Raw genomic sequence first — 23,342 nt, 5'->3', positions numbered from 1 at the left:
CGTGTGTAGAAACATGAGATCTGCACAAAGACAATTAGAAGAGGTGTAAAGATTAATCGATGCACAACCCTGCAGATGTAAGTAATTCAGAGAAAAATCAATACAGCTGTGAAAAAACAATCTTTCCAACCTGCTCCGTGTTGCCCAATCACAAACCTGCTAATCTGATCCACTGAAAAGAGCTGTTGGACTACCGTGCGCAATGCTGCCTGAAATCTCACTACATCTGCAGTCCTCAAAACACGCAACTGCATCATAACGTTCAGTCAGCGCAAGCAGCGACTGTGATTTCCAGCTGGCCCCGACTCCTCCAGGTTACGGAGGTAATGTGGTATTTTACAGACAGACAGATGCATCCACACATCGTTACTGAAAATACTCAACAGAAAAGACGACTGGCTCTGCAGTCAGCAGCATCTTAGGAATAAAAAACCTCAAGTGCATCAATGCTTGTGTTTCTCATTATTGTGGTGGTAGACACTGCTTTCTGAAGCCTTTCTGATTCAGTATTTGAAATAAAAATTGAGGAATTCACTTTGATTTGAATCACGTTGTACTCAAGGTGGTGGCGTGGCTGCATGGACAGCAATGATGGCCTGTTGCTCCACAACTCTGGCCCACGCTGAATTATTTCTACAACTCTTGGTTAGACTGTCATGGCATTTTATGCTGACATTGATGGTGAAGTCTAATGGTTTTTTTGAGTCCCTCACTTAGCGCTACCGTGAGGTAGAGATGTTCTTTCATGAAATTCCTCAATATAGACTATGAATTGTAATAACCCTGAACTTTTTATTTTGCATCAAGGTCAAAATTCAGGGCAAAATTGTAATTTGTAATTTTATTTTGTGAACATGGTAAATATATCTGCTAAATCAAAATGTTTTTCATTGTGAGCATGTTAGCCAGCTGTTAGCATTTGGCTCAAAGCACTGCTTTACAAAGGTCAAAATATGAAATCCTTTCTGTAGATGAACTCAACACTGAGCTCAGTGTATTGTACCATGATACAATGAATAATTCTACCTGTAAGCAAATATATCTGTGTTATTTTTGCATTAGATTGTGGTCTGTGGATCAAGTTATGCATCTATCATCCTAGAGTCAGAGCTTTACACCTCTAATAATTACACAAAGAGTAATTTAAACAAACACATACATAAGAAACAAAACAGAAGAGCTTTGAGCCACGAGCTGGGCTTTTTTTTCTGCCTTTAACTCAAACAGCAATGAATAAATCCTCTCTGTGATCAGTGTATTATTAATGCTACAGAATGTGTTCAACTTTTCATGTTGATATAAAAAAAAAAAACCCAGTGCTTTACTTTTAAAATAGAAATAAGTAGTTAGACTTTATGGGACAAAGCCATTTTGATAAGAGAGGAAGTGCAGAATTCATTTTGAGAATCTGTGGAGCATCATTCTGTCCTGCTCTCTGCAGAAATCTTAAGCCTCCTCCAATAGGCTTAGGCCCAAACCACTAGAAAGATATACAGTAAGCAGTTCATTGGGAGATTGGGATGGAGGCTAGGATATCCTTCAGGCCAGAGGCATTCAATAATCAAACACTTCTTTGAAACTTGACGGTACAGAGAGGCTGCGACGATCTGAAGGGAGGGAGGGGTTGCTGGGCAGCTTTTGGGCGACTGCAAGCTGCTGCAGGCCTCAGATGGCGAAGAGCGAAAGTGGGTGGCGAGCTCGCACATCTAAGATAATCTTCCGAAAGCAAAAGGCAAGTGTCTTCAGTCTGGAGGAACGGCTTCTGCGTTTGCGCCATGCAGTGCAGAGCTCCGACTCTCACGGCTCTTCTGTTTGGGGGAGATTATCCCGCAGAAAAGTGATGGAGAGCTGCAGTGGAACAGCGCTGTGGGATGAGCTCAGGTGCATCTTCAGATTTCTCTTTGTGCACAAGGTTATATTGGACTTGGATGGCTGTGACCCACAGAAGACAATCTTCAATAAATGTGCACCATGATCCACAGGCATGCATTTCTTTATTTGAGTTGTGCATGGTCATTTCCACATAAATACTGAGTGATATGCAAATATGCATTTCTCTGTAGACACGTTCTTTAATTTCACATAAAAATGACTTTTGTATACAGTAAATAGTTTCACCACAAAAATACAAGTGATATTTACGTATTTGTGGATCACTTTCTGTCAGTTTGTAAGCCACGTGACATTTTTGACTTCCCACCTATTTGTTCGCATTATTTTGTCACAGCGCAGCAGATCTGCAGACAAACAGCTACAAATGTGAGGTCCAGTGAGTAGCTACACCAGCAGGTGGCGACATTTCTGAGTTTACAGAACTACAGTGTGTGCTAAAGCAAGAGTCCAGCTAGCAGGAAACAACACGGAGATTACCTGAAAATGACCTTTGATCACCAAATTCTTATCAGTTCCCCTTTGAGTCCAAGTTAATCTTTGGGCCAAATCTGAGGAAACTACTTCAAAGCGTTCTTGAGATATCGTCTTCACGAGAAAACCCAACTCCTCCAGGCACAGCTGTCTCGAGGCATAAAGATGCACTGCAGAGTACTGCAAACAGATAGTTCTGGTCACAGCGATGGCTGAGATTCGAGAAAACGCGAACATTCATCCAACGCAGTCTGATCAGGATGGACGAGCAGTCAGAAGATCCTTCAGGTTGTAAATGAACAGTTTAGCCAGATGATCACAGCCACTTTTTTCAAGGTCAAACTGAAAGTCGGTTCACCTGAGATGTCAGTAATAACCCCTCAGAGCACAGAAAGACGGCAGGTTCGCTATAGCCTGACCAAGACTGGATTTTTGAGGCTGACTGATAGCGATACATTTATTTCAGTTTTCTTTAAATATAATGCATTACATACAGTAGCGATAGCACCAATTCTAAACCACTACAAATGCAGGTTTCGCCCGGTGTTAAGGTGGCAAACCTGATCCATAACGTCTCGGGTTCATGTCCAACCAGAGACTCTGTTTCCTGTCTACTGTCTCTCTCTCTCTCTCTCTCTCTCTCTCTGCTCGTTTCCTCTTACCTGTGCTGTGGAGTGGAGTGTGCTGTTACTGCCTCGCCAGCCGACGAGTGGCTCAAGTAGCAAATAACCAAATGTGAAAAAAACAACACTTGTTTATTCAACGCAACACTACTTCATTCATCGCATGCGGCAAAAAACCAGGTGGCAAAATAAAGAAGAGTCTTCCAGCAGTCAGCTTGTGTTGCTGAGATATTGTTTCACTTTCTCTATTGTCAGCTCTTTAATAAAGGCACAAAAAATGACTCACAGCAATAAAGGTTTTAGAACAGGCAGCAATTTACACAGAATTCATAATGCTTTGTTTTACTGCCATTATTAGAAAAAGCACTATAACCAGCGTCACCATGATCTCTTCATTGGCAGACATGTGGATAAATGGAGGAGAGTGTTGTTTTGTATAAACCCTGATTTGATCATCTGACTGCTTATGTGTCTTTTCAGCAACGTTACTCTGATTCCAGATGTTAATTGAGGACAGTGTTATCATCACAGATAGGAGAGTTTCACCTGCATTCATTCTCAATATGCAAGAGCAGAGATCATTATCATATGGCTTTTAAATTTACACCAAATGCAAAGTAGCAGTGTTTAATTTGAAGTGATTATGTATGACAATTACTTACTGATTGCATGTATCCTTGCTTGTATGGAATGTCAGGTAGAGCATTTCCACTGAGAAACATCATAGTCAAGGTCGTTCAACAGGTACCAACAGTGTGCGCTAGTGGAGAAAAGCCTCAGGGCAGAGATTACTCATGCCTTGTACTGTACAACTTGTACGAATGTGAGCAAACGGCGGGCTAAGTGCTAAACATCCAAATGATTTAGATGTTTTTCCCATGGCCTTGATGATAACCTTTTTCCCTGCAGGAACTGATCCTGCGTCTGACCTGCAGCTGCTTGGCTGGAGGGTAACGGCTGTATAGGAGCGCAGTCAGCACGCTCCACAACACCGAGAGCAAACATGACAGATTCGGGGGACCTGAGGTAACGGCGAGTGGCACAGACAGACTCATCCGCCGGTAAATCCTGCGTGCCGACAGGCCACCATCGTTCCACCATGCCCGCAGTGTATCACAACAAATCAATCAGTCCACTCTCACTCCAGCGGAGCCACGTAACAAAACAAAAGCATCGGAAAGTTGTGTCCACACTCCTACAGAGGAGTTTACACTAAGCCCCAAGGGATTGAAGAGCAGGCACTCCTGCTGCTGCTGTCTGCTGCCTGACAGACACTGAGTGACAGTGACAAATGTGTTCAGTAAAGTCTGTGACAGTGTCATAGAAATAAAAATCTGTCCGGCTCCTCTCTGCCACTAATTGATACAAAAAACACAGCAATTTGGCTGACAGTGTAGTCAGTTCATTAAAGCGCTGATGTTTGCTGCTCTGACCACCACGGCCGTGACAAATAAAGCGCTGTGAAGTTCACGTCTGAAATTGTGTGTAGACGCTGTAGACTGTGTATGAAGATGGACAACGCGTCTCCTCAAAAATGAAGCCAATATATCACAGATACAGGCGCTGCGGTCCTGCACCGGTGACAGCATTTGGAGCCAGAGTCTGCACAGTGGTGAACAGGGGGGTGAGCATCATTTTGTTGGTTTGAAACAGGGCTATTGAACATTAAAGTTACAGAAGAAGTCCGCAGGTGCCTCTGCAACTGCATCACTCAAAGCAGCTGTCAGTCCCAGCTGTCAATCATGACATCCCATCTCCTTTTAATAGCATCAAATAACGAATTAAAACCAAACTTATTGGAAAAATGAGCACTTGAACATACATCAGCCTGACTGAAATGACATGTACATTTATTTGACATGTACTGTCAAATAAATGTACTGTTCACTGGACTGTGTTCAGAGAAGAGGCAGACCTTGAGGAGTACACATCATCTGTATTGTCTTATGTTCAGTTCTGCACCGATGCTGTCCTCCCTGTTAAGACCATCACAGTGTTTCCCAACCAGAAACCATGGCTGGACAGCACAGTGCGGTCCCTGCTGAAAGCCCGGGATACTGCCTACAGATCTGGAGACAGGCTGGCTTATAGCAGGGCTCGAGCAGAGCTGAAGAAAGGAATCAAGCAGGCCAAGCTCCAGTACAAAAACAAAATTGAAGATCACTTCAAGAACAACAACCCACAGAGCATGTGGAGAGGCATCAGAACCATAACGGACTACAAGCCGAACACTCAGCTCACCAGCCGCGACCCCGCCCTGCCTGACACCTTGAACAGCTTCTTTGCCCGCTTCGACACATCAGGCAGCAGAGAAGTCACACACCTACCCCGGCTGGAGGAGCAGCACCAGCCCCTCGTCCTGCAGCAGCACCAGGTGTCATCCACCCTGAGGAGGATCAACACCCGCAGAGCTGCAGGACCGGATAAGGTGTCAGGCAAGACTTTGAGGACATGCGCTGACCAGCTAGCAGGAGTGTTCCTGGACATTTTCAACCTGTCCCTGCAGCTGTCCACGGTTCCTGAGTGCCTCAAGTCCTCCACCATCATTCCGGTACCGAAGAAGACATCCATCACCTGCCTGAATGACTACCGGCCTGTTGCACTGACCCCGGTAATCATGAAGTGCTTTGAGCGGATTATTCTCAGGTACATCAGAGACTTACCTGAGAATAATCCGCTCGGACCTAGACAGCCTTCAGTTTGCTTACAGAGGGAATCGGTCCACAGAGGATGCTGTCTCCATCACCCTGCACACAGCCCTGACCCACCTGCAGCAGCCCAACACCTACGTCAGGATGCTATTTGTAGACTTTAGCTCAGCTTTTAACACCGTCATCCCAGACAAGCTGGCGCTGAAGCTACACACGGTGGGTCTGCCTGCGTCTCTGTGCCACTGGATCAGAGACTTTCTCACCAACAGGCCTCAGGTGGTGAGAATAGGGAACATCACATCATCCCCTCTGGTCCTCAGCACGGGCACGCCACAGGGTTGTGTGCTCAGCCCAGCCCTCTTCACCCTGTTTACTCACGACTGTGCTGCCATCCACCCCACCAACACAGTCGTGAAGTTTGCGGACGACACTACAGTAGTGGGTCTCATCTCAGATAACAACGAGACCCACTACAGAGAGGAGATACACCAGCTCACCCAGTGGTGTTCAGCCAACAACCTGGTGCTGAACACAGGGAAAACCAAGGAGGTCATTGTGGACTTCAGGAGGTCCAGGAAGACGGATCACGCCCCCCTCCTCATGGACGGAGAAGTGGTGGAGCGTGTGGACAACATCAGGTTCCTGGGCCTCCACATCACATCTGACCTCTCCTGGTCCATGAACACCTCCCGCCTGGTGAAGAAGGCACAACAAAGGCTCTTCTTCCTCAGGAAGCTGAAACGGGCTGGACTCTCCTCTCGGTTGCTCGTTAACTTCTACAGGGCCACAATTGAAAGCATCCTCTGCCTCAGTGTGACAGTGTGGTATGGCAGCTGCACGGCACAGGAGAGGAAACAACTGGCACGGGTGGTTAAAACTGCACAGGGCATCGTGGGCTGCCCCCTCCCTGACCTAGACTCTATATATGAAGGTCGGGTCAGAAAGAGGGCGAGATCCATCGCCACGGACCCCAGCCACCCGGGCCACAGACTGTTTGTACCGCTTCCACCAGGAAAGCGGTACAGGAACATCCGCACCACCACTAACAGACTGAGGGACAGCTTCTTCCCCAGAGCTGTTAGAGCTATCACCCCCAGCAGCCCCTCACTGGAGTGAGAGACTGTGTGAACTGTGAACACTGCACACCGCACTTTACACCTACACCTCTACCTCCACCTGCACCTTCTGTGTACTTGACTTTTATGTACACACATATACTATAATTATATACATTTTAGTATATCAGCACATTTCAGTTTCATTGGCATATTTTATTCTGTCGGTACATTTCACTGTGTATATTTTATATTTTATTCTGCTTGTATATTTTATTCTGTTTGCACATTTCACTTCCATATTTTATTGTTTATTGTTTAGTATATTTTATTGCCTAAGTATATTTTCATTCTGTTATATTTTTAATTGCTTCACGAATATTTTTTTTATTGCATGTTGGTTTATTTTATTTTATTGTAGTTATCTTAATTTTATTCACTCTTTCTAGTCTTATCTTTCTTACCATCTAACATGGGGGTTGCAATGAAAATTTCATTGACATGTGCAATGACAATAAAGACTCTTGAATCTTGAATCTGACCCATCTGCTAACATGGAGGGGGCGGGGTTTATGAACAACGCTGCACCCAGCCACCAGGGGGCGATGGAGATGTTTTGGCTTCACTTTAGGGAGCTGGCGTGTCATCCATCTTTATATATACAGTCAATCATAACCACACAAAGAGAATTCACACTCTTTCTTTTCACATATATAAAGCTGTGTAAACGTTGTACACGTCAGCACCTTTATGGCTCTACCAGTCTTCAGACCTGACCATTAAAATAGCAATTTCACTGACTGTGCGTCAGCAATGTCTAACAGCACCACAGCAACCGTCATTGCTTGTGCAACGCCCTCAAAATAGCCTCTAAACAGGGCGACCTTTTTCTCATGTGTAATAAACTCCTTGAATAGTCCCTTGATTAAGCACTTGTGCATATTTTATTCCACAGTGTGCTAAGAAAGTGCTTACACTTGTGTAACTCAAATGGTTAATTGATTAGTCGAGTCACAGAAAATTAATTCACAAGTACTTGGATAATCGACTAATCATTTCGGCAATATTGTCATGACCCGTGCCTTGCACGTCGGTTTTGTTTAGTGTTCTCTTGTTGTTCTTTTGCCTTATTCAGTTTGTAAGTGTTCATTGTAGTGTTTTCTTAGTTCTTGTTCGTTTCTCTATTCAAGTCTGTGTTATCCCTAATGTCTTCATAGTCATGCCATGTTTTATGTTAGAGTTCTGTATTGTCTTAGTCTGTACCCTTGCCCTGTCTTGTTTGTATTTTGTGAAGTTCCCCATTGTGTCTTGTCTTTGCCTGGTTTTGGTTACTTCCTGTTTTATTTTGAAGGTTCATGTTATGTGTCTTTTTGTTACTTTACTTCCTGTGTTTTCCCTCCCGTGTGATTGTCTGATCGTTTCCACCTGTGCGTCATTAGTGTTTGCCCCTTGTGTATTTAAGTCCATGTCTTCCCTTTGTCCTTGTCGGGTCGTTGTCTGAGAAACTATAGTCAAAGTCATAGTCTGCGTTATTGTTGAAATTCTTGCCATAGTCCCATAGTGAGTGTTTGTTGTGTTGTTTCTTTGTCATGTCCGAGTCTGGTTTCATGTAAGTGTGTCTGTGCTGTGTTAACTTTGTTCACGTCCGTGTCATGCTTCATGTGTATGTCTCCTTGGTTTGCCTTTGTCCTTTGTTTCAGTCCCTGTAAGTTTGTTTCTTGTCTTCGTTCTTGTCCACGCTGTGTTCTCTGTGAGTTTTCCTTTTCTTATTATTTGCATAGTCAAGCTTTGTTTTGTTTTCGCTAACTATAGCCGAATTTCAGTTCCTTGTTAGATTGTCCCTTGGTTTTGTTTTATTTAATAGTAGTGTTGTCTCCCTCTGAGTTCTCAAGAAGTGATTTTGTTTCTGTCATTTTGTTAAGTCCTCAAGGTCTTTCATAGCTTTTGTGTTTTCCTCCGTTGGGAGCATTTTTCTGTTATTTATTTTATTCCCTGATAGTTTGTTCCTAGTCGTGTCTGTCATTAGTCCTGCCCCAGTTTATGTAATTGAGTTTCTAGTCGTCTTTTGTTATATTCCGCCACGTTTTGTGTTAGAGTACCTGTGCTGCCCCTGTCTCATCCATGCCCCATTGTGTTTTGAGTTGGCGTGTTTCTATTGCTCAGTTTTTTTCCCCCTCAGTGTTCCCTCGTATGTATAGCCCTTGTCCCTAGAGTGTTAATTATAGTTTCCTTACTTGTAGATTTTCGTTGTGACTCAAACGTATTAATTTAATTCTAGTGCATTCCTTAGTTTGTCTGAGTTCATGTCCTTCCAGTCGTGAGTGGTTTTCCTTGTCTTGTCTTTGATCATGTCCATGCCACGTCTCATGTAAGTGTTATCTAGTCTTGTCTTTGTTTGTGTTACCTTGCCATGTACCTTGTCAATGTTTTCCCATAGTGTCTTACCATAGTCTACGTCCCCTTTGTTTGTCTGCACCTGGGTTCAACCCTTAGTTTCCCCTCATAGATCCCCCTAAGTCCCCCACCCTCCTGACAAATATTTCAAGAAAACTTGGTTCAAACTATTCAAATGTGAGGATTTTATATTTTTCTTCATAAAACATGCAATCTGAAGACTTCCTGTTCGGCTCTGGGAAATTATAATGAACATTTTTCACTACTTTCTGGCATTTTATTGACAAAAAAATTAACTGATTAATCGAAGAAAAGAACAGAGATTAACTGATTATGGCTATAATCAATAGTTGCAGCCATTTGTGTGACTATTACACACAGCAGTGGTTATTTATATACAACCCAGCCCATACAGCAGATCAGCAAGGCATTAGACATTTACACTTACACTCAAACATGTTGAGTTAAGCATCAAAAGTCCTACTTGACCTTAGGAATGATAGTTTGGAAAAAGATTTCCAAACTCAAGGTCGACTTACTAGACTTTTTCTTTCAATCATTCAACAGTCTTCAGCAGTGGATGGCATTTTTGTCGTCTTGGGGAAACTTTTTTGAAGAAGAAGAAATTGACAAATAAATCATCTTCATCTCAATGTCACACCTTCATCTGCACATACAGAAATAACCTTATGATACGGTCGAAAGCTCAGGAATGGGTTTGTCAAAACTGCTTCTATCAAGGTCAAGAATGAGCTTTGATGCTTGACCTTAAACCAGCGCAGACGGCGCTGCACGTCGACGAATAACTGCATCAACTTTAAAACCTTCCCCTCGATGCGCTTCTTTAATAACTGACTTCTGTGTTTTTAACGTCACAATACGTCAATAACCAAAAATACAGTATATGTTGAGCTGAAAATGATTGCAACTGGATTATCATGAATTCATTACATGTGCCTGTAAATCAGCAGAGATGCCTCAATCATCATCATCATCACAAGTCAGACGGATCATCAGTTAATTAGTTTATTGTGCTAACATCCACATAGACAAAATGATGCCTCCTTCATGCTCTTGCAATATTATAGATCTATGTGTAAACTGCAATGGGTGAAATAAGCTAACAACCTAATTAAATCTAATGGTTTATTATTAGATTCTATCCCTCACATTTGTTTCACTACGTCACACTACACCCGCTCTACACATGCTGGTCTTCAAATTAACAGACGAACAAAAGGCTGAGTTGGTATGAGAAGTGACAGCTTATAGGAAGAAACCTGCACTTCTCTAAAAATAATCACCAAGGAGAAGCCACAGCGCTGACAGGAAGGTGGAGAGCCTAAACGCGACAGAAGTGAGCCGTGAGCACAGATGACGAAGATAAAAGCAAGAATCTTCGGATCACTGCTTCACGACGCTGAAGTCCGAATGTGAGCGTTCTTCCACAGCGAGCGGCGAAGCCCTCTGTCTGCACAGCGCAGCCTGAGGGGGGAGAGGCTCACATCCAGACGCCGGCTGCCCGGAGGCAGGAATGCTACATTTCATGTCCAGCAGAGAATGATGAGCCCCTCTTAGAATAAATCTGCAGGACAATAGCAGAGGACGTGCTCTGCGGGCCATGTTGGCGGCTCAGTGGCCGGACACGTCGTCACTTTATCCTTGCTGCCTCGCAGCGGCCTGCCACTGCGTGACCTAACGGAGCGCTGCTCACTAACGCTGCTCTGTTCGGATTTCACTCTTAAGTTTCAGGCTGTGATCTCATTCTCTCTTTTTTTTATGTCAGCAAGTAAAGCAACAGGTTTCAATTTCAGTCAAGAGAGAACGCATCTACAAAGCATAATCAACAGCTGGCCGGCTGGGACATGCTATCGCTAGAGCTAATTAAGCACTTAGAAAGCTTGTTAGTTTGGGCGCCAGCTGGACAATAAATTCAAAAGATGAATTTGTACCATCAAACCCAGAATTCACCAAAGTTGTCACTTGACATGCCAGATGGTTTGTTACACAGAACCATCAGGGAAGCGAAAAGGGAGAGCACATTCAAACAACTGTCAGGTGATTGGATGAACCATCTGTCAGTCAATGTCTACCCACTGGCAAACTTCAGCCAATCAGATCAATGAACCATATAATACAGTGGGACTTCTGCCGAACGCAGTCAGGAGAGGAGCAAGAGCATCTTTTCCATGAAGAAAAGCGTTCAATGCTGTTCTTTGCTCTTCTTTCAATGAGGAAATGCTCTCCAGTTCTGGTATAATTGATACTAAAGCAGCTAACCTCTCTCTGAGCTGCCATTGTTGTTTTCCGATGAAAACAGTGCCCACATGTAGCAGCAGTAGTTCATAGGACGCTGATTGGTCCACACCACCATGTTTGACCACAAACCCATAACTAAAAGTCTGGAAAGACAGATTCTCAACTGAAGTAGATCTTCATATGAAATCTCACTGCAAAAAGGAGCTGTCCTAAACACTGACGATGACCACGATGTGATTCAAGCATGAGATGAGGTGAGTGCATTTTTAGAAATGCCACAACCCTGATTCCAAAAAAGTTGGGATTTATGTTTTATTTATGTTTGATACAGCATCCAAACTTTTTTTTGCAATCAGGGTCGCATGAAAACACTTTAAATTCTGAAAAACTTCTTTTTGAACAAAGGCGAAATGTCAAAAATAATAGTTTAAAAAATGAACTAACCCACAGGGAGCTTGAGGAGAAGCCTCAGGGCACATTTCACCGAGTTTCCATCAGCACGACTTGGACAACAATAGTTAGAGCTCAGAAAGTTGCCAGCATTTCCCTCGGCTCTCTGCGACGACTTCATCCCAGCGTGCGGGGAAATCTGGCTGTGAGTGAAGGTTCTCCCCGAGAGCTGGGAGCTGCTATTTAGCTGTAGGGCAGCAGAAGTGAAGGCACAGCAACAGTCTGCGGAGCTGAGAGCGAATTTCCAATGAGAGCGGGAACGGAGAGACGGTAACCGTGGCAGCAGGAGGGCAGTGGATCAAAACAATGAATTAGGAGCTCCATACTTGACAAACAGAGCAGAATCTAAGATGGTGGATTGCATGAAGTGTGGTAGTCAGGCTCTGATATGAAGCTTCTTCCTCACCTGCCACTCTCTCGACCCGCCGCTCCATTTAGAATCATAAACACTGACTCACTGGTATCTGAGAGTGGAAATATGGAATACATCATGTCATCTTAATCCCCAGTTATTCTTAATTTAGGAGCTTCTTTTGAAATTAATGCTCATTAATATAATAAAAAACACGTTGCACCTGCCACAGACAACATTTACCCTGTGTTTGGCAGGTAGCAGGTGATATTTTCATTCCCTGGAGATAATTTAACAGCATAGTCACCTGGATTAACCATGGGAATAAACTATGAACTGAAGCTTCTGAGAAACAACAAATCGTGGCAGACGAAAACATCAGATGTGTGTGGGGCGATGAGGAGACTGCGACTTTCATCAAATTAGCACATGAAACAAACACAAATGCCACATTTCCAGCATGTTTTCTACATCTATTTTTTTTCCACCATTTGAGGTTTGACTGCCGTTCTTTAATCTACTTAATCTCACTGTGCCTCCTTCTTCTCTAATGGTACAACAACACCAGATTGGAGCGTTCACGCCACACGCTGCTTAAAAGCAGAAATTAGCATTCATGTTAAAATCTTAAAATTTGCACTGTGCTCGGATGCGAGCAGAACCACCCAAAGCAAGCCAGTTGTAGCAACCACACGACTCGGACATTATTTTGATTATAGATAATGAGAAAAGCAGAACAGGAGGAAAACATGAAAAATTAGAGAAGAAAAATGAGGAGATTATGCAGACGACTCCCTCCAGGTATGTCCAAAAACACGAAATAATTCAATACGTCTTCTGCAAATGAAATCTACAATGTGGATTCCTCATTCTCCACTACAGCTTGGGCTGCTTTGCTTGTTTTCCTGTACTACTTTAAGAAGAGACCTGGCAACAAATGTGTCCTGCAGCCCCCAGATGACAACTTTATGAGGCTTGCAGCCTGTGATCGTCTTCCCTGAGCCTCACTGGAGGAATTTGGCTGTGGGGCAGCACCCAGCCTCCCTGCGGTGTCATAATGCAGCCTCAGGGAAATACACCGTGGGGTTTAGAAGACGCTGAGTGACACTGGCAACTTCACTAAGTGTTAGATTTCGTGTTGGACACATCGTGTGTAAAATGCGAACAGGCTCCGTCATGCAGCCCGCCGCCAGGAGAAAGTCGTCTCCTGCAAACAATGACATGTATGCAGTCAGGCAAAGAGTGGAGGAGAACTGTGTGTGTGTGTGTGTGTGTGTGTGTGTGAGTGAGTGAGCACAAACACAAACCGATTTTCGAGCACACACTTCAGAGAGTCACACATGAGAACACAGCACACACATACCTCCTTACACACTTCCTGTTTATGGGAAGAGACAAGTGCATGCATGAGTGGCTAAATTAGCAGCTTGCACTTTACTGCATTTCGGATTTGGAGGAGACGTGTGTGTGTGTGTGTGTGTGTGTGTGTGTGTGTGTGTGTGTGTGTGTATGTGCATGTTTGTCATGTCTCTTGTGTCTGTCCCTGAGATATGAGATATTTCAGCCTGCACATGTATGTCAGGTGAAAGCCACAAACCACTTCACAGGGTCTCAGTGGTGAGGGTTAAGTCCATTATGAGTCTCGAGTGTGTGCGTGTGTGTGTGTGTGTGAGCAGTGACAGGGTGGATGGTGAATGCCATAAGCACATTTCCCTTTTTTAATGAACCACACTGCATCTCTCACAGGACCATCAAAGAACTCAGAAGCCTGCTTTGCATTTCCAACCAAAGCACCTACACTTACGGACTCATTATGTGTTTAACATGGACGACTAGAAAGAGACGTTATTTAAGAAAGCAGCGCAGGGAGGATGTGTATTCTGGGACTAAACCCTGACAAGTCCTGTGTGTGTAATTCTAATGTTTTAAACACACTACAGGAAAACGTATATTAGTGTGAGTCACATTTTATTATTGTTGATTTTAATTACTAGTATTTCTGTCTAGTGTTTCGTCAGAAAACCTTTGTCGTGCAATATGATTTTTTAGGTTTTCCAAGCATTGTCAGGCCACAGCCTTCACCACCTCTGCTGTGCTTCATCTCTACAGCAACACCATAGACTCCCTCTCCTTCATCAGTCCGGTCTGAACTGAGCCGCCCACTCTCTCTTATTCTGACTTGCTTTGTATGATTGAAGCTGCCTGCGCTCTCTCCTGCATCGGTGGGTTCACCTCCTCGATCACTAAATACAGTTCCACTGCGCGGTTTTAGCTTGAGACGATCAACGAGCAGCGTCGGTGCAAAACTATTCCTTTAGCAAACATCTGGGGGAACATTGAGATGATTGACAGACGACATTGATTCTGCACTCGTCAAGTTTTGTCCTCATGGCAAATCTGTGAAAAATCACTACAATCTGGACAACACCTCTTTATCTGTAAACACAAAGGTTGAAATCCAGGTATCAAATATCTCTGGAAATCACCCCGAGTTTGTAGAATCCCAGTTACATAAGTAAGCCTAGTGTGGAGCCCTTTGAACACAGATCAAGACAGCGTGGGACCGGCGATAGCTGGGTCACAGCGATGCACGAGTTAAATGTGAGCTGTCACAGATGGAGACAGCTGCTCTGATTAAAAATGTAGCGGTCTGGATGTGAAGGCGTTTTCTGAGGCAGGGTGTTCACGCTAAAATCAGGCGTCAAGCTGCTCTTTAATGTCATTGATTTAATCACGTCAGCAATTACATGTGACAGTTTGACGATGGGAGAAGAACACCTTCCCTGGTGTTCACCCACAGACTTCAGCAAGAAGGGTGAATTTGGATTTGGGCCACTTTTGACACAACCTGGTGCTGGTTAGCTTGCAGGTGCTCACTGGAGCACTTTCAGGAATTTAATCTCAGCAAATCTGGCTGGATTTCTGTTGCCCGAAACAGGCTTTTGACGCAATCTGAACCGAAACCCAAGGGCAGATGAGAGTTTGAATACGTTTGTGATAATGAATAATATCTGCGACAAATAACATAAAAGCGACTGAGGTATGGTGGTATCTGTGCTGTGCCAGCGGAATCCACAAAGCCTTTATGGATGCTTTTAATGCATTTTGTACAAAGATAATACCGGTGTAGAGGTACAAAATGTGTCTGCGGAGCCAAAATGCCAAGAGGCTGAGAGGAGTGTGGCTCCTACTGATAAGTTTCTGATCATTTTATGTCCGAGATTAAATCATACAACCCCAAGAGGTACTATTGTTAGTGCTTGTGCATAAATACAGATAAAAAAGGAATCCACACAAGCAGCTGACATTTTAAGAAGATCTCTAAAGCACACTTTACAAAACAAGAAGGAATGCTTTCTGATATCAGCCCAAATATAAGATAATGAGTCATATTAAACGTAAGTTTATCCAAAATGTGCACAGTCTCTGATCAGACTTAAATCTACAATAACCGATGCTGTTGTTTATGATGTCTCGTGATGGAAGAGCTGAGTTTCAGTGCTGCGGAGGAAACACCCTTGTATGAGCTGTCTTATGTGACAGTATGACGTAACATTAAAAAACAACCCTCAGCTGCTGAGAGCTCAAACCAACTAAACACATCGTTTCATTTCCACCAGGCGCTAGCGGTTCTGAGCCGGGACGGTTCCCGTTACGAGCAAAACCAACCTGCGCAGAGTCACAAGCGCTGCTTTCTAGTCTGGTTTCAGTGCAGCACAGACGCAGACTCCCGCCTGACACCATCTTGGCCTCCAGTCTTTTATCGTGCATTTCTTGCTTTGGGACAAACTGTGTGTACAGTACAGAATTATATGATTTTGTGCCTGCCTGTCTATTTAGTTCAGTATCACACTGTCGTGGTTTTGCATGAAATCCACTCCAAGAATAGTGACAGGTTAGTCTGAAATTACAAGTATCAAGCATCACAGTCACTAAAATGTGTCTCACTGTGGATGGACAAACCAGTAAAGGTCAGGCATCATACTGGGTGGTTACCTTTTGCTTTGTCTCAGTGTCCCTGATGGCCACCATACACAGTGCACAATGAATCAATAACAGCAAAACAAAGCCTTTTTTCAGCGTGAACCTAGCCTCTCATTCAGCACACTGTCCCTGTGCATCGCTCTGTCAGGATGGAAGACTGGGTGTGTGGCGAGGGAGAGTCTTATTAACCATCTGATGTTCGCTGATGACTTGGTCGTCATCCAGTACTGGCTTAAAGCAGCTGCTCAGAGTCTGAGAATTTTCCCTCATTCTTCGTGACAGACTAAGCACAAACTATGGTGAATAAAGTCAGATATTTGGGTCACGTCATCAAGAATCATTTGCGATGACGCCGACGTGCAGCGCTGCAAACAGCACTGCGCTCTATACAGCCCGCTTGTGGTGCAGTTATAGTAACGCAGCAATGAAAAGGCCTCAGGAAGCATTTAATGATGCATTTAGAATCTAGCTGAAGCTCCAAAGATGGACAAGTGCAAGTCAGATATGTTTGTGATGACTAACGCTCCCATCTTTCATGCCATGTGGAGGAATTTTACATAGAAATGTTGGTGTCGCTTAACTGATTCACAAAACGTAATCAAAACCGAGCCTCACACAACAGAAAATGACACAACTAAATAGACTACAAATGGCTAAGGTGGGGTAAGGCTGCAGTTAAAGACAACCAATGAGAACACAGGAGGCAGTGGTTTCTTGCAGCTTGAGATCAGAAACAGACAAAACACAGCAAACCAGACAGCTCTTTTTCATTTTCTATGAGAAGCGGCACATCCCTCACAAGGAGCACATAGGGATGGCTGGCAGTTACAGATAACTGTGACCTGGAGGAGATAGAAGAAGATGGAACGGTAGCACTCACACCTGACAGCCAGACTGATGTACCTGCAGCGGTGGCAGCGTATTTTTTCAACTGAAAGCGTTTACCAGCAGCTCCAGTAGTGATGGGCTCATCCTGAGCGCGGCCACTTTGTTCCCGATTATGAAACAGCTTACCTGTTTGCTATCTATTTAAATAATTAAGTAACTAATGGAGCCCCCGCTGCTGTGCCATGTGCACAAGTTGCACACGGCTACACCTGCACGCCTGCTGTGATCCTGGAGGACAGAGCTCTGACAGGGTGGATGTAAGCAGGTGAAGCAAGAGGTTAATTCTCCAGCATCCAGTGACAGCAGGCAGCTCCCCTGAAATATAACTTAATAATCTGTGCACTGCCGTCAAGGATCAGAGAAATGCAACCACGGAGGAGGTGCGGCCAAGTCATCGAGCTTTAATCTGAAGAAAGTAACACTTCTGGAATTGTGAGCATCGCACCTCCTACATCTGACAGACGAAAACAAGAATATAGATGTGAATTTGTCTCTAAATTGTCACACCCTCTCTGGCACCTTTCCTTTGGCTCGCAGTGGTATGAGAGTGCAGATTCACATGCAGGTGGGGGTGACAGAAGTCACTCTTCATTTAATATATAACATCCATTATCTTTAGGGATGATCCAGCAGTTTTGAATGGCCACCTTCATCAGTGTTTTCTCTCTTTCCTTGCTCTTCCTCTAAATTGCATTATTTTGTATTATCCTCAGGCACCTGAGTGCATCTGGCAGGGAAAATCCACAGCACAGAGCCAAAAAAGGATTGATTTCTTTATACGAATGTCCTGGTGTTACAGTGTTACGGCAGCCTGGATGTTTACGGTGACGCTGGTGACACGCAGGCTCTATAGGCAGGCAGTGACACCCGCATCACACCTCACACCACTGCCACGCAACTTTGATGACACGCCATGCACGCAACTTACACCGTGGCGCACACACAACCACACAGTCTCAGTAGTCGACCCTCCACCCTGCACACTCCTCCTCTTCAGCACACTGTCAACACGGATCAACTTGCATTGACTCATAAAGAGACTACTAAAATAAGACTTGTTCTTGGCAGGGTCGAAACAAACAATGCGGAGCACGGATCAAAGCCCAGCATCACACGTGAGGAGGCAGATCTGCCGAAGATGCGCAAGGCTGACAGAAAGCAAGAAATGTGGCCAAGAATCCGCTTCGTCTTCACTCTCACGCTCCGATCATGAGCAGCAGCGCTGTGTGGGAATGAGCGGCTGTAAACAAACGTGTTAAAATATGCACTGCTTCATGACCCGAATCTCCTCCTCGCTGAGCCTCCGCCTCAGCACAGCCAGCGATGCAACAAGGCACCAGCCACCTGACACCTTCATCAAAGCCAGGACTTCTCATTTCTGCTTAGCTGACTAAATGGAAAATCCACCCTAAAACTGGATGTGGACATGCCACCCAAAAAAATGTTTAACTGTCAACAAAATGACAATGCATAATCATTTAAATAAATAGAGTCAAATATATAAATTTATCGATACATTGTGAAATAATGAACTTTAAACTGTTCTATATCTTTAATAAAATACTTTTCTAAAAGCAAGTATTGGAAAATAAAGAGCTGCTATAATCAGAAGTGTCATATATTTAGGCCAATACAGTAACTCTGAATCAACCAACTAGCTCCTGAACATGACAACACCAAACACGTGACCTCGCCGGACAGCTAACGAGCTCGGCAGATTTGTGAGATCAATTATTAACGTTCCCCAGCATCTACAGCAGATGAGACGGCGGCAGCTTGTGGGTTATTTCAGAGCGTTTCCATTCTAACGGCGTTCCTCAGAGGAAGACACACGACGCTGTGAAGGACAAAAACGCAGAGCGTCTGTCTCTGCTGCATCACGCAGTGTCATCAGATCACACTTCTGAGAGTGAATTTTAAAATAAAAACTTCTAGAATGAAACCAACCTGCATAATGATATAATTTCCTTTTTAACGAGTTTAGTTTAGATAATTGACGCAATAATTCAGCAATTTATTCGATCTTTTATGTATTTGACTCTATTTCATGTCACATATATTGTAAGTGTGTGTGTGTGTGTGTTTGCCAGTCAGTTCCAAGTGACACAACGCAGAACTACTGCACTGAACTTAGACAACCACTTTATTTTTAGGAGTACAGGAACATGTAGTGCTGGAGAGTATTAGTAATGCGCTCATGTAACACTTATTCTGACCTTACAAACCTACTGAGTCAGCCTCCACTTCAATGCCAGTGAATGAAAACTTGTTGTTTTTTTATCCAAGTACACTTTATCTGCCTGCCTAACGTTGTATTATCCACATTCAAACCTGCACGTCGGTCCCACGGCCTGGTCTCTTTGTATCAGTGACAAAGCATAAACACATAAACACATCAGCCCCTGGCTGATAATGTAATCTGGCAACAGCTCCGAGGACCGAGCGGAGAGGAGGAGGGGAGTGTGCCAAGCACTCCGCCGGCTAAATTTACTCACCCTGTGTAACCCTGGAGCCTATGCAGATTCTATTAGCGCTTCGGAATAGTTCAGTACACCATCAGGCTGCCATTCTCCATGTTAATCAGCGTGCTTTATATCATACCAGCATCTCTGTGCACAAAGAGGAGCTGCACGCTGAACGATTACGGAGAGCTGCATGAGAAAACACTGGTGGTTGCATCAGTCAGCACATACACAGGTGTGTGTGAAAGTTTGCCCCGTCCAGAGAGGAACAGAGCGCCTCTGTCACAGGCAGACACTGTCACCTAACTGCTACCTTTGTTCACACTCACACTTATTCTACACTTTACTCCCCTTTGTTACCCAAGCAACAGGTATGGTATAAAGACTGCAGGAACTTTAAGTGTCTGAATAATAACTGGTCGGCTCGGCTACTCTATGTGAGCAGCATTCAGAAGTGGTGGCATTTGTAAGAGTGCAAATTACTTTCCATCTTAAAGCTGGGCACATACAGAAAGTTCAATTAATTAGGACCAGAGGTTAATAAGTACATAAAAGGCAAATATCATTCACAGCCCTGCTGCTGACTGTATGATGAATGAAATGTCCATTCATTTGCACATATTAGAAATACTTTGTATGACATTACTGCTCAAGTATGACAGGCATCAGCACTGGCTTACTGGTGATCCTTGTTTACAGCATCTATTTGAGAGTGAGTACTGACGCAGTCGCAATTGTGCAGGTATGTTTCAAGGTTGACTGTGGTGAAATATGTCCCTTTTTTATCTATGTGCAAAATTAAAGAAAATGGATAGATTCTGAGCAATGCAAGCGTAATGGTTAAATCTGCGCCTACACGTGTCAGAGGTTAGGTATCTCTGCATCTGAAATGATGTTTTCCCTCTCAGCAGCATTAATTCAGCCTCTCTGATTAGCACTGCGTTCCCAACAAGCTCATCTGAAACAGAAAATTAATCCTGGATCAACAGTCTTTCTCTGAGATGTTTGATAAATCACGGCCCTTATCTTTCCAAGGAACCGCATTCTCTACGAGGCATTAGAGAGGAGCTCTCGCTGGAGAACACTCCGGCGTTAATCACCTCGCCGCTGCGTCGGAGTGCATATTTCTTCTAAATCCTGCGTTCAGTCGGCGGCAGGCGTACTGTCCCATTTAGTGGAGAATAAAAGAGGAGTTTGTCCCACTTCTTAATGTGTGTTGACTCACTGACGTACAGCTCTGAGGAGGATAATTAAAACATGGTGGACTCGGGGGGAATTATGAGCCCCGTGTGTGTATCACTGCAACATTTTGTCAATGAACAAAACCATCCTCTGCCGCTGATAGTAAACAGACCGACGCGAGCGCTTATCTGGTGTCTGGAGGGAGAAGCGTGCAAATTCTGACTGACGTGAAAAAGTTTGTCCGGCTCTAGCCTGAATAGTTTTGTCAGACAAGTGACCTAATCTGGTTTCTGAATTTAGGTTGGACTTTAAGAGCTGGCCACAGAGAGCTATAAATGGAGCGTTGATGCAAAAACAAAGAAGACATCCAAATGGGACATTAACTGTCAGTGGATTTGATGCTGCACTCAAACTCTTGATTTGGCATGATGAGCTGTGTGGCTCTCATTAAAATGCTCTTCTTCTGTCCGGTGAATAATTAGTCTTCACGCGCTCAAGAGCAATAAATTGATTAATCCAGAGGTAAAAAATTTATCTGAAACTATTCTGACAAACATCGTTAAAGTCAAAGTGCTCCACCGATTTATCTTTCCTCTCCGACATTATCGGACTCGTGATGGATCAAAATTGACACAACTGACCCTGATCCTCGTCTTTATTCCACTCACTCCTCTTCCTTGTCAAAGCATTGCCACCGCTATTACCCATAATGCAACTCGGCTTGGTTTGAGAGTCAGATGTGCTATGCTAGTAGTGGCTAATGTGGCCTCAAAGCAGCCGGCAGAGGTCTGGAAAGCTCACTTCACTCCACCAGAAGCTTTTCAGCCACAAGTGACACTGACTTGTGTGAAATCACGAGAGGCAATGAATCAACTGATGAGAAAAATACTTCAAGGATTTGCAAACATCTACACTTAAAAGCGAATGAAAGAACATCTGGCGCTTGCACCTAACTAAATTGTGTAAAGCCACCCTCAACTCCAAAACAGACTGTGCTCATTGTTGCTTCATGTCCAAGCTTCACTGTGCAGCATGATGCATGAGCAGAACTGGAAACTGGAAGGCCGGTCGCACCTTCATGTGTTAAAGGGGGGAAAGTTCCTCAGTTTGAGACGTGAGCATCTGAGCTGGTCTGGAAGGCAGCTGTGGTCCAGCATGCAGCTGAATCCTCAGCACTGAGAATACACAGAGAAGAGGAAAACAGCTCCATTCCAGCATTTTGTTTTCTTAAAACACTGCTCTTTAACTCCGGTGGTAAGATTATGAGATACTTTAAGGAGTAATTGTTTTGTTGGGATGGACTGTAGCTGCAGCCGTCAAAAAATGACTCGTATCAGACAACTGACGTTGTACTGTAACTAAAGGAGGGATCACTTAGGGATGATGACATGTTATTTTTCTGCATACCTGATTAAACATTGAAACAAATTCCCAGAGCCCTCAGTGTCAACTTCATGAAGCTTGTTTCCTCTGACCGACAGTCTGAAGGCAACAGATATTCAACTGACGGATATATAAAACAGAGGAAAACAGCAAAAACCCACGTTAAAGAAGCTGGAAGCTGTGTTATTTGGAAAAGATCAATCAGATGCTATAGATTATTTTTGAATGTTGTCTAATTGATTAATGAGTCTAATGTCACAGTACAAGAACCTTTTTTCTAATGTATAACAACCCTGCAGGGAGCTGAGGTTCAGGTGATCTACGCTGAGTTAACACTGAACTCAAACTGATCCTGATGTTCAGTCTCAAAATACTCATGATCCCTTCAAACTTTGAGCAGAACACGCTTGATCTGTGCTGACCTTTGATGTGCTCGTTGACGACGCTCTCCAGCCGGTCCAGCCTCTCGATAATCCTCAGGGTTTCCCCTTTACTGTCCTCCTCCAACTTTCTCTCCGCCTCGCCGCCGCTCTCCGTAACTTTGGGTCCCCCGTTGGCCACATAGTTGGTGATCCAGCCGACGTACAGGAGGCACACGATGTTGGTCATCCCGCTCAGGATCACGCATGTCGACACCAAAGTTTTAGTTCTCCTTGTGCACAGCATCGCGACATCCCTCCATGGGCTTCCCGTTCCCGACGCGCGCAGGCAGGTGGAGTGAGGGGGGAGACGCACTTGTGTCCAGATGTAAGTGCAGCGAGGCGATGCCGCGCAGTCAGTCCGCCTCTGCGCTCTCGCGTCCCGGCTGAGGCATCGCAAAATCCTCTTTAAAAGCTTTACGCCGCCGCGAAATAAAAATTTCCGATAATAATACTAAGCAGGAGAGACCCCGCTGAGCTGCCGGCGATTAAGCTCCGCTCAGCCGCTGCAAAGCTGTCAGACGCAGCGCTGCAACCCCCCCTTTCCACCCCCCGCCAGCCTGGAGTCCTCCTCCAGCCCAATAGGAGGGGAGGAGGCGGGTTCTGCTCGCTTCCGCCGGCCCCCTCGCAGCCACTGTGCACGGGGAGGAGAGGGTGGAGGGGAGGAGGGCAACACAGGGTAGCTGAAGCGCATTCACCCAGACAGGCCCGGATAGGCGCGCCGAGGTAATTGAAATGGAACAGGTGCGTTTATGCCAAGAGTGGGCTGTCTTGGTTTGCGCGGGCGCGCGCGAGTCTGAGTTTGGGATGTTCAAACCACGTGTCCAGGTGTGTGTGCGGCATGTACAGACACTGTGGACTCAGCTGTGCTGGACA

General features: G+C 44.5%; 1 protein-coding gene across 1 annotated transcript in view; it reads right to left on the bottom strand.

Moving 5' to 3' along the window:
• LOC121608093 (polypeptide N-acetylgalactosaminyltransferase 18-like) overlaps window positions 1-22,713 on the bottom strand; it is a 144,830-nt gene extending 122,117 nt beyond the window's left edge. Inside the window, exon 1 of the mRNA XM_041939228.1 lies at window positions 22,470-22,713. Within this exon, the coding sequence (XP_041795162.1) occupies window positions 22,470-22,713 (244 nt within the window). The remainder of the gene's footprint in view (window positions 1-22,469) is intronic.
• Window positions 22,714-23,342: the final 629 nt, after the last annotated feature.

This window comes from Chelmon rostratus, chromosome 6, assembly GCF_017976325.1.
Source record: "Chelmon rostratus isolate fCheRos1 chromosome 6, fCheRos1.pri, whole genome shotgun sequence".
NCBI classification, from domain to species: Eukaryota; Metazoa; Chordata; class Actinopteri; order Chaetodontiformes; family Chaetodontidae; genus Chelmon; species Chelmon rostratus.
This window is presented reverse-complemented; position numbering and strand designations above follow the sequence as displayed.